Here is a 12,999-nt window from a genome sequence, read left to right as displayed (position 1 = left end):
TCATAAATCTTGGTAGAATTCTCCTGTGATGCCATTTGATCCTGGGTTTTTTTTGGTTGGGAGTGTCTTGATGACCTTGTCTATTTTTTCTTCTGCTATGGGCCTGTTCATATTATTGGTGTACATCTGCATCAATTTGGGAAGAGTGTTTATTTCTATGTGTTTTTCCATGTCTTCTAGATTATTAATTTTTTAGAATAGTCTTTCATAATACTGTGTAATTATTCTTTTTGTTTCATTTGGATTTGTTTTGATGCCAGCTGTTTCATCTGTAATTCCAGATCTTTCTTTTTGTTAATTTTGATAGTGGTTTCTCAATATTGTGCATTAATTGCTATAAACTGACTTCTGATAAGTGTCTTTAGTATGTCCCATAGGTTTTGGTATGTTGTGTTGTCATTTTAATTTGTTTCTAGGAGTCTCCTAATTTTGTCTCTTACTTGGGCTAATATCCAGTCTTTTTTGAAAAGTATTTTGTTGATTCTCCATACGTTTGTCCGTGTTATTTTCCTATTGGTTCTATTGTTGATTTCCAGTTTTACAGCACTCTGTTCTGCAAAGAGGGTTCGAATGATCTCTATGTGCTTGAATTTGTTAAGTTTTGCTTTATGGCCTAGCATAAAGATTATTTTAGAATGGGAGCCATGGGTAGGGAATAACTTGTATTTTTTACTGTTGCTATAGGAATTCTGTAAATATCTAGGAGATTTAGATTTTTTATTGTGTTATTCTGCTCTCCTATGCCTTTGTTGAGTTTCTTTCCTGTTGATCTTTCTTTGAAGTCTCCTACTATTATAGTTGATCTAGTGATTTATTTTTTCATTTCCTTTAGGATTTAGTTGAAATATTTTGAGGGTCATTCATTGGGCACATATATGTTTATTATGGCTATGTGTCCTTGGTCTATTGATCCCTTGATCAATATATAATGTATATTTTGCCTATCATTATGTCATTTACCTTGAATTATAATTTGTTGGAAATTCCTACTGCCATGCTTGCTTTTAAAAATTGTTATTAACTTGGTAAAATTTTCACCATTCTTTGACTCCCAGTCTGTAAATTTAAAGTGTGCTTCCTAACGGCAGTTCATTGATGGATCTTGCTTCCTAATCCAGTCTGTAACTCTTTGTTTTTTATTGGTGTAGTTAGTCCTTTCACATTCAGTATTATCAATTCTGAATGTTGATTGGTTGCTGTCATCTTGTTTCTTTTGTGATTGGTATTTTCCTTCCTCTTTTTCTAGGGGACGGTGTGTGAGATAGCAATCATTTACTTATTTTCCCGCTAGGACATCTCAGCTTTAAGTCCAAGGGAACATTTCAGTTCCTTAAATCTGCTACAGGTGAATTTGATATAAAGCCAGTTTCACTTAGTGTTATTTCCACCATGACACTTTATGTTGTGACCTATGAAATTTTGAACACCTCTAAAAGACAGAGTCTAAAATCCAAGCAGCACATGACATGGATCACTAAGTGCTGTAATAAAACTAAGTCAAAAGTGTCCAATTAGGAGCAGAATTTGAATCATATTCTCCCCTTGGTTCCTGTATAATTGTTAGTAAGTGCATTTTTCCCCATGGGAGGTTGCTTCACCTGATTTACCCACCAATAGTGCAATCACTGTCTCTAAGAAATACATTCCTCCTCCATCTTGACATGAATATCTAGCAAAGTCTGCTTATCAATTTTGTAGGTATAACTTAGTTTGTGGTGACCTTTGCATAATGTTGTATGGCAGCAACTGAATGATCTTCTGCCTCTCTCCCCATGCAAAAAAAAAAGACACTAGTTGAAGTGAAGTCTCTGTTGAGCTGATTTTTATTATGTATATATAAATTAGGTGACACACGTTTCATTGCCACTAAGTGAGCTCATTACTTCATTGCTTGTGAGATCTGATTAGATTACATGAATTGAGAGTAGAACCCTGAATTTGTCTTGGTGTTTGTCCTTATATTAGGGGAATTATACAATATTTATCTTTTTTTGATTGACTAACTTCAACCAGCATAATGGACTCCAGGTCCTTCCATGTCATGAGGTGTTTCAATATTGCATTGCTGGTTTTTAGTGATGCATATTATTCCATTGTGTATATGTACCAGAGCATCTTTATCCATTCTTCTACTGATGGGCATTTAGGCTGTTTCCAAGTTCTTACTATTGTGAACTGCACTGCAGTAAACATGGGCTAGCTGTTTGTGTCTGTCTCTCTTTTTTTTGGGGGGGGGGTGATAATATTCCCGGCCAAGGTATTGCTGGGTGGCATTGTATTGCTATTCCCAGTTATATCAGGTGACACCATATTGCTTCCCACACTGGTTGTATATATTTACAAAGTCACTGACAGTGTGCAACAGTTCCAGTCTGTTTGCGACCTCTCCTGCATTTGTTATTCTCTTTTTTAAATTTGGCTATCATGAATGTAAAATCTCATTGTTGTTTTGATTTTTATATCCTGGATGGCTAATTGTTGTATTTCTTCATGTGCTTCTTAGCCATTCAAGTATCGTCTATTTTGAATCATCTGTTAGTGTCCTTTTCACACATTTTACTTGTTGGTGTTTATATAATTGAGAGGTTGCAGAAGTCTATATACTTTAATAATTAGTCCCATGTCCATTACTTTTTTGATGAAGTATTTTGATGTACATAAGTGTTTAATTTTAATAGGTCCAAGTCATCTATTTTGACTTCTATTCTGTGCTTCTTTTATTACATTTGGTAGTCTTATTATGCCATGCAATAAAGGGCCATAAATTTGTCCCAATTTTCTTATTGATAATCCTTTCAGCATTGGGGTTTGCATTTAAGTCTTTAATCCATCTGGAGTTCATTTTGTTTTGAGACTGAGGTAAGCATATTTTTTCATTCTTCTATCTGTAGATGAAGATCCAGTTTTTTCAGTGCCATTTATTGTAAAGGATGGCCCTTTCTTATTGAATTTTTGTTGTTACTGTTTGGTGCTCTGTAAAAAATTGGTTTCCTGTATCACTATTCCCACTCCTGTTCCTGGATTCTGTGTGTTGTGAGCCCCCATCTCTTTTCTATACCTGTGTACATGCTCCAGTCTAGTCTGAATTGATAAGGAGAACGAGGGGAAAGCAAGGGAGAATGGGGGAATGGATTACAACATTTGACACATAACCATATACTCCTCTCCAAGGGGAAGAGCAACAGAAAATATGGGGGAAGAGTACAGTGGTCAGTGTAAGATATGAAAATAATAACAATATATCAAGAGGGTATGAGGGTGGTGGTAGGGAGCAAGGGGGAAAAGGGAGCTGACACCAAGGGTTCAGTAGAAAGTAAAAGGCTAGAAATGAATGAAGGGAACATATGTATAAACAGGCCTGATGCAGTCAATATATGAAGAGTTGTAAGAGTCCCCAATAAAATGATCTTTTGATATTTAAAAAAACAGTTGCCTGTGGGTGGATGCTTTCATTTCTGACCTTTCTATCTTGTTCCATAAGTGTATTACGAACAATTGCACCAATATCACCTATCTTGTCTACTATGGCTAGCAATATCAGCTACTTTGACTACTATGACTCTGTAGGTAGGTTTTGAGATAGGTTAGTGTGAAGCCTCCTACTTCGTTCTTATTCTAGGTTTCTTCCCTCTCTATATGAAGTTGGTAAGTAATTTTTCCACTTATTGAAATAATGAAATTGACATTTGGAGTGGAATTATGTTGTATTTGTAAACTGTGTTAGGTAGTATTGATATTTTCACAATATTAAGCTTTTCTATTCATAAACACAGGATATTCTTCCATGTGTGTAGATCTGTTTTAGTTTCTTGTAATAATTTTCTGTAGTTTTCTTTGATTGGGTTTGTTCACAGCCATTTCATTTTTTGTGTGGCTAATGTAAATGTTATTTTCTTTTTTATTTAATAGTTTTATTGGCATATAATTCACTATCATATAACTCAATAGTTAATTCATATTAAGAAGTGTTGCACAATCATCTTCTTTCCTATATTTATTGTTGTAGCTCCCCATTTCTCTTCAACCTTCCCTGTCAAGAAACCGTTAATCCAATTACTGTATCTATAGATTTACCTATCCTGTATTTCATATACAGAAAGAGATACTAAAAAATAATAATAAAAAATGAGAAAAAAACCTCAGTCAAAAATAAGGCAGAGAATAATAAAAAGGAAAACAAATGTAAAATGGGTAAAAATAGTGCTATATCAAATTTTAACTTAATCGCATACGCAATAATCTTATTTCCAATACACTTTCCATGATAACAAGGCTATCATGCTCTCTTAAGTGGTTATAGGAAATAAATTGATTTCTGCTTATTAATATTGTATGCTGCTACTTTCCCATATCACTCAATTGTTTCCACCAGTCTTTTAGTGGAGGTCTTGGAGTTTTTTATATATAAAATCATATAGTCTAAAAATAGCGACAACTTTACTTCTTTGTCCAATTACCATATATTTCCTTGTATTCTTTTTGTTTTCAAATGGTCCTGGCTAAGACTTCCAGCAGGATGTTTTATTAGAATGGTGATAAAGTGTATCCTTGTCAAGTTCCCATTTTCAGGGGAAAGGTTTCATTTTTCCCTATTGAATGTGATATTAGCCTTTGGATTTTCATATAGTGTCTTTATTATGTTGTGGAATTTCCCTTCTATTCCTATCCTATTGAGTGCTCTTATTGTAAATGGGTGTTGTATATTGTCAAATGATTTTTCTGCATTTATTTGATATGATCATATGGTTTCTATTTTTGTGTGGTAGATTAAATTGATTATTGTTTTAGAATTGAGTCATCCTTCCATCCCTGGTAAGGATTCTACTTGGTCATGATTAATTTTTTTAATATGTTCTTGGCCAGAATTTTGTTGAAAAATATTGCATCTATATTTCGTGAGTGATATTGGTCTGTGATTTTCTGTTTTTGTAGAGTCTTTGTCTGGCTTTGGTATCAGACTTATGCTTACTTGATTAAAGGATCAATGTAAGTTTTAAAGAGCATTTTGCATAAGGGAAAGAGTTGCATACATTCATGTAAATTTAGAAATCTAGAAGTACTGATAAATGTGATAAGAAGGAGGAAAAAAGAAGCACCCCACCCCTCTTCTTAAAGAAATACTCTGTGACTCTTTCTTATAAGTCAAAGTTTAAAACAAATTCTTAGATTTTAGGCTTTTTAAAAGATTGGAAATATTAGTTTTGAGCTTCATAAATGGTAATTGAAAGCATTTACTTTGGAGGTTTTAAGAAAATATAGGAGGTAAAACAATTCCATAAACTACTGTATCATCTAGGAATATTGAATTCTATCTCTATCAGGTAGACAACCCAGTATTTTAGGTCTTATAAACTCTGAAGTATTGTCCTTATGCTTATTTTATCTATTCTACCCCCAATCTCTCTTACAGAATGGAGAAACCTACCGGGCAGATGTGGTGGATCTCTTCCCAGGGACCTTTGAGGTTATAGAGATGGTAGCCAGCAACCCTGGGACATGGCTGATGCACTGTCACGTGACTGACCATGTTCATGCTGGTATGGAGACCCTCTTCACTGTTGTGCCACGAGGTAAAGTCATATTGCTTTAGATGGACCATCTTCAAGTACTTTAACCCAGAGAATAGATCCCAAGAATGTTTTTGTATTCCTCCTTCTGATTCCAAAAGTTAGCATTCCTCCACTAATATTTTCCATCATATTATATCTTTGCCATCTTTTTCTTCTCTAATCATTTAGATAGCTATTGGGTTCACATAAGTTGACCTAGCTTGAATCTGGCTGGGCTTTATTCAGCAATACCTAGCTCAGATTTACTTCCATTGAAATGCATTTCATTTATGTACACATTTATTTTAGAAATTCGTTAGAAACACTATTTCAAGAATTTTGTCAATGAGTTATTTTCCTTAAGGAGAATAAATAGAATTCTAGCATTTCCTCTAAATTGATTTAATTTGGAGGGATTTTGCATGATAGTTCTTTCTGTTCTGGAAAGACAAGAAAGAGATAAATGACTATCAACTTATAGATACCCCAGAAAAAGTTGTTATCAGATTGAAAAAAACTTTTTCCTTATTTTTTTTTATGGAGAATGATGAGTTGGAGCAATTTCTTTAGACACCAGCTTAAGTTCTGTTAGTAAGACACCCACTAGAATCTCCTGGTACACACAAAGGGACTTGTTTCCTTCTGGGTAATTTGAACCGCATAGAATAGAGTAGAATGTCTCCCTAGAGTTTAAAAAGTTGTAAATTTTTATAGGAGCAGCAGCCTCATCTGTCAGAGCTATTCATTTATTCAGATTGCTGGCCTTGTGGTTAGTAGCCCAATATGTAATCAGTTATGCCACCAGAGCTCCCAAAATCCGCATAGCTGCACATAATTACTTTTTGTGTTCTCTAAATCAGAAGAACCAAAATAAAGAGATAAATTGAGATGTCATCACGATGCTAACAGTGAAGCTGGATTACATGATGAAGAATGCAGCATTAGAATTTGAGGAAGGCATACTAACATACTGCAATATGCAGATGGCACAACCTTGCTTGCTGAAAGCAAGGAAGCCTTAAGCACTTACTGATGAAGATCAAGAATTTCAGCCTCCAAAATGGATTACAACCTAATATAAGGAAAAGTACTTTTAGTCACAATTGGACAAATAGGTAACATCAAGATTTCATCTTGCTTGGATTAACAATTAATGCTCATGGAAACAGCAATCAAGAGATGCATGTGACTCCATTAAAGTGGTGAAAACAAGGATGTTACTTGGAGGACTAGTGCACCTGACCCAAGCCATCGTATTACCAATTGCCTCATATGCATATGAAAATTGGACATTGAATAAAGAATACCATAGAAGAATTGGTGTATTTGAATTATGGTATTTGCAATGAATATTGAAAGTACCATGCATGGCCAAAAAGAAAATAAATCTATCTTGCAAAAAGTGAAACCACAATGCTCCATACAAAACATCATCTCATATACTCTGGGCATGTTATCAGGAGGACATATCCCTGGGAAAGACCCTCGACAAGGAAGACCCTCGACAAGATGGATTGACAGAGTAGCTGCAGCAATGGGCTCAAACATAACAATTGTGAGGATGGTATATGATTGAACAGTGTTTTGTTCTGTTGTACACAGGGTCACTATGAGTTGGAATGAACTCAGCAGCACCTAATAACAACAAGATGCTAGAGATTCAACACATCAGGATATCTCCATATGTAATGGGTTATTCCAAATATGGAACATCCCATAGATAAGTGATCTCTTCCTTCCATATGAATTAAAATGAGCCAGCCTATAAATATTATCTATTTTCTTTTTATTTGTTTATTCCTTGTTGTGGTATAATTTGACGCTACTCCAATTTTATATGTGCTAACAAGTCCATCATAGAGGTGTGTTAAAGATAGATAAGAAGGATTAGACTAATTGTTTAATAGGCTTTCTGGTGAGGCAGAAGCAGATGAGAACAAGAGCTAAGATGAATTGTTAGTGAACATCAAGAGGAGGTAATCTTTTCTACTGTAGAAGAGAGAAGACAGAAAATATAAAGATCAATGTTTAGATTGGAGTGGGAGACTTGACAAAAAGAGAGTTGCTGTTTTATGATCTCTATTTGCTCTGTAATAGAGGAGACAGCATCATCTGATAAGAGTGAAAGTTTGAGGAAGAGACTATGAGTGGAGCAAAGTTTTCATATGGTCACTCTATCCATCACTTACTGCCATTGAGCTAAGTCAAACCATAGCGACCCTACATGACTGCTCCTTAGGATTTTTGATATTATAAGCCTTATCTTTCTCCCTTGGAGCAACTGGTGGGTTTGCACTGCCAACCTTGTGATTAGCACCCTAATTATTAACCTACTACACTCTGGATCATGGTAAGTAAACATTATTTCTAGGCAGCATCAATGACTTAATTGTAGTTGGGTGCAAGGAATACTACTCTATACGCGTTTTTTCTACAGTAGCAACCAACACACCAGACAAAAATACAGGAAAAGCAGTTACTGATATTTAAGTATATGGTTGTGACACTCCTGGAGAGTTGGTAGTTCAATTAATAAACAAACGTGAAATTTAGTTAGTAGTTGGAGTTTAGCCTGACCAGAATAGATTGGGGAAAATTGAAGAGGTAAAAGCTAAAGATCTTAATGTGGGGTAATGGAAGAAAGGTGTAATAGAATAAAGGATAGAAGGTGGGTGTTAGATGATATATTTTAAATGTACCCATTCTGGGTAGCAAAGTCCATGTAACCATGGAATAGTTGGTAAAAATAAAATTAATTGGTGTTCTGGGTTCTCGAATATGTGAGGCATAAGGATTGTATGAGTCAACGCTCACGGTGGGAATTAAAGGAAAAGGATAAGTTTCTAAGTGAAGTAACAAAGGCTTCTATGAATGATAGAAACTGCTAGGTAAAAGTAACAAGATATGGTTGTGGCTTATCTGGGCAAATAATTTGTGTTTCAACAAAGATGGAGAAACAATACTCTTAAGACACTACTGAAAATATGTAAAAGAAACAAAATCCTGAGAGAATAGTCCAATCTCAATAAATCAAGAAGACAAAGACGTATTCTGAGAAGACATTAAATATGTAGGGAGTATGTTTGATAAGGAACAGAGGCTTCCTAAAGTCAGAGTTGAAAAAGAAAGAAGGCAGCAATAATAAGAATAAAGGAAATACCAATAAATACATAAATAATGGCAGAAGTGTAACTTGCATTGTGGAATCCCAAGCTTGTATTCTTGTTCATATTTTGTGCCACCTCTCAAAATCAAATCGGTGTACAAATATTGACTTTAACAAATAGTTAATTCTATGCACCTTTATTTTATTTTCTTTACCATAGAAAAAATTCCCCAAATAATACTGATCTCCCACAGCATGCCTCATAATATGTATGAATAATAATAAAAACTAACATCATGCCTTTTTTTTCTTTTTCAGAATCCGTAAACACTATAACCACTATCACCAAAGAGATTGGAGAAGGTAGGGAGATTGATGCACAGACTAATTAGTATGTGGTGTATATGTGTCGGGGGAGGGAGTAGGGTGTCTAGAAAATAGAACACACATTACCAGAAAGTTGATATCACAAGTCTTATATCCTGAAATTTCTGTAAGACTTCAGAAGCCAGAGGGAAAAAGCTGAACTTCTCTCAGCTGGTTTATTTTATCTGATGTGTACATACTCTCAATCACCTACGTTTGGGGGAAGCAGTCTCATTCCTAGTTGGAAGCTGTTGTCTTCACCTCCAATATAATGTACAAGAGGAAAAAATATATGGGTCCTGCTAGGTTGTGGGTTAATTAGCTACAGTACAGTTATCAATTCCCTACAGGGAGAGTGTTACCTTAGAACAAACATTCTAAACTCCTCCTTTGCCTATGAGTATCAAATTACTTAACCTTTGGGGTGAGTCATTTAGACTCTGCAAGAAAATAGAAGTTTTCATCCTACACAATCTGGGTCCAAATAGTGCTTCACTCCCTATGCTATTTGTCCTGGACAAAGAAAATTCAGGTAGTTGTGAGAACTTGGAGAGATTCTAAAGGTCATCAATTTAGTTAAGAGGTTTTTCTTCTGTGCTTGGAGAAGATAAGGATTTGGTTTAGTATTTTATGAACTGCCCTACAGAGGACTAGAATGTGTCTGGGGGTGGAGCAGGTTTATGAGAGTTTCTTATTTTTCTAGTGCTACAATAACAAAAATATCATGAGTAGATTTTTTAAAAAGCAGAAATTTAATATATCATTGTTTCAGGGATTAGCAGTCCAAATTCAAGGTGTCAACAGGGCTAAGCTCTCTGGTTAGAAGATGATTCCTTTTCTCTTTCAGATTCTGGTACCTCAGGGAAGTTTTTCATTTATAGATAGCTCCTCATGTAGGATCTTCCCATGTTTGTGTATCTCTGTGTCTATTCAAAGTGGATTAACAAAAGAAAAACCCTCTTGTCAAATGGTCTCATTCATAGGTACAGAGGTTAGAACTTCAAACTATCTTTAAATGGGACAGAATTCAACTTTTAACAAGGAAAGATAAAATAAGGCTTAGTGAGTGAAGAATCATATCCTTGTCTCCTTCAATCTAAACAGCTCAGTTATAGTCCTTAAAAATATGTTTATACATATTCACAAAGAGGCTGCAGTAATCCCTAAAGACCCATCCAAAAATATGTTGTTTGGCTGATTCCCTGTAATATCTGAATATGTATTTACCAGTTATTCTTGTGAGGGATAGATGCATTTAAAAATATTTTCCTTGTCCATAATGCCCATTTTTGTCTTGCTCCATTTCAGCAGCAATTTCTGGAGACATTGCAGAAGGTAATGTGAGAATGCTAGGCATGCAGATCCCCATAAAGGATATCGAGATGGTGGCCTCTGCCTTGATTGCTACAGGTATCATCCTTCTACTTATTGCTATTAGTCTTGGTGGAGTGGTCTGCTACCAACATAGACAAAGAAAGCTCCGGCGTAACAGGAGGTCAATCCTGGATGATAGCTTCAAGCTTCTGTCCCTCAAGCAGTAACATCTCAGGCCTAGGGATGCGCCGCCACCTCCAACCAAGAAGCATATACACTCTCAGAAGTCCATGGACTGATTCCAACATCAAATTGGGCATGCATGAGAATCAAAAATATCTGGAAACATTTTCATTTATTTATTTACATAGAAATGGTATGTTCATGCATTATCCTTTTGTTTCTTGGGCACCTGGAGCAAGAAGAGTTTCCTAAGATCCTGCATTGCTAATTTTCTCATTTGAAAACCTGGACTTTGAGGGTCAGATATCATCCACAGACACATCAAAAGTCTGGATCCTTTTCACAAATGAAGTACCAAGAGAAGAAATTCATTGATTAGGTTTCCACTACCTTTTCAGGACCTGGGCAACTTCACCTTGATCTGAGACTGAATGAGGAAAGACGATAAGTCAAATCTGAACTAAGGACTAAGAATGTTGGTATGATGAAGAATAAGGGTGGGAATTGAAGATACAAATTGTTTTTTGATTCTACTTGGAAGTGTACTCTTTCAGAGAAGTGAGTAGAACGGTAATTGTTGCCATAAGTACTTACAACTTCTGAGGCCAGACGCTCCTACTGAAGCTTGTCATTCTCCAAATTCCTGGCACAGTGGCACTGCAAGGAATGTTGACTAACCTCTTATTTTATGCAGCCAAGCCTTTCCATTAAAGTATTTGTTGAAACACTGAGAAATTGAACTCGATGATTGTGACAGTCCTTTTGGTCTCTGCAATTTTGTGACTATGAACACTTGGGAAAGGGAGAAATACAATTTATGTCTGCCTGTCCTTGGGTTATGCATTGGGCTGGTAAGCACAAGGCCAGCAGTTTGAAACCACAAACTTCTCCTTGGAAGAAATATGAGGTTTTCTACTCCCATAAAGTGTTACCGTCTTGGAAACCCATGAACAGTTCTTTTCTATCCTATAGGTTTGATATGAGTCAGAATTGACTTGATGGCAGTAAGTTTTTGAGTCCTTTGTACAGCCTATAGATTTTGGGTTGTGGAGATGAAAAGGTAGTCCTAAATTCTGTCTTTGGGTCCTCTAGAGAAAGAAATTCATAAGGAGAGAGAGAGAGAGAGAGAGACAGAAAGAGAGAGAGAGGTAAGTTTTAAAAAGTATTGCTATTAAGGCCCCAGTTCATATATGCATGGGTTTGTTCCAAACAAAAAAATGTTTAAACATAACTTTACAGTCAGAAGATGGCTGTAAATAAGTTCTCTCAGTAATACATCTGTCTTAATATCATTAGGTTATCTTCAAATTAAGATCCATTCAAAAGAGTAACCTGTGTCAGATCAACTTATAAAGTTATAGAGACTGGGTTTGGTTTGGTTTTTTGCTGGGGGGTGTTGTGTTGGGTGGAGACTGCAAAGAGACAATATTGATATATTTCTCAAAAAGCATAGACCTATCTTAAGGCTTATTATGCTTATGTTTTAAGAAAGTTGAAAACTTCATTGGTGAGAAACAATTCAGGAAAGCTATACAGAAGAAATGTTTTCCATTACAATAATGCACCTGCTCATTTTTCAAGAGTAACAAGAGCTGTCTGTGATAGGATTTATGTCAACTTGGGTGGGCCAGTATTCTCCCTTGATAGTATCTAACATAGGGTGGTCAACCCCACGATGGGATCCTCAGTTAAGCAGTCTAACAGTTAATCTGATCATAGGTTTGATACAAATTGACAGAAGTTTCATTCAGGGTGTAGCCTATTCAGTATAGATAGTGTGCAGAAGTTAGCTCACTTCTGCTGGATTCAGATCCTGCATCAACCTCCTTTTATATCACTTGCTGATCAAAGGAGCTATCAGCAGACTTCTGGCCTCTAGTTATGCATCCAGCAACCTGTGGTCTTCCTGATTCATCTTCCAGCTTCCTGCTCATCAGCTTCTGCAGCTATATGAATCAGAAGAAACTTATAGCTTACATGAGACCCACAGACCTGAACTAGATTGAGCTTACCCAATTCTAAAACTATGTGAGCTATCTATAGAAATAAATCTCTTTCTGTATACTTACATAAGCAAGAAACACTGGTTTCACTTGCCTAGATAACTTAATCTAACACACTGATCTGCAAGATTTTCATTGGAAAACCTTACTCCATTCACCCTACAGCCCTGATTTTGCTCCTTCAAGGTCCTTTTTGTTCCCCAACCTCAAAGACTATTTAAAGTAAACACAATTTGAGCCCCTCAGAGACACCCAAACTGCCATTTTGGTGTGGTGTGAATCAAAAAAACTATTCAGGGAATATTTAGAGAGATAGAATGTGCTATACGCAATTGATGTATGTATGGATTGTGATAAGAGTTATATGAGCCCCTAATAAAACGATTAAAAAAGAGAGAGATTAAAAAAACTCAAAAAGAAACACTATATCTACTGCTACCTTCAGAAGGCAGACAGATTGTCGAAGATGGAGGAAATG

General features: G+C 35.8%; 1 protein-coding gene across 1 annotated transcript in view; it reads left to right on the top strand.

The window, feature by feature from the left end:
• Positions 1-11,243, top strand: part of HEPH (hephaestin) — a 192,176-nt gene extending 180,933 nt beyond the window's left edge. Inside the window, exons 19-21 of the mRNA XM_075538245.1 lie at positions 5,411-5,570; positions 8,974-9,018; positions 10,330-11,243. Coding sequence (XP_075394360.1) covers positions 5,411-5,570; positions 8,974-9,018; positions 10,330-10,562 — 438 coding nt within the window. The 3' untranslated portion in view covers positions 10,563-11,243. The remainder of the gene's footprint in view (positions 1-5,410; positions 5,571-8,973; positions 9,019-10,329) is intronic.
• Positions 11,244-12,999: the final 1,756 nt, after the last annotated feature.

Source organism: Tenrec ecaudatus, chromosome X, assembly GCF_050624435.1.
Source record: "Tenrec ecaudatus isolate mTenEca1 chromosome X, mTenEca1.hap1, whole genome shotgun sequence".
In the NCBI taxonomy this organism is placed as follows: domain Eukaryota; kingdom Metazoa; phylum Chordata; class Mammalia; order Afrosoricida; family Tenrecidae; genus Tenrec; species Tenrec ecaudatus.
The sequence above is the reverse complement of the archived record's forward strand: the minus strand, read 5'-3'. Positions and strand labels throughout refer to the sequence as shown.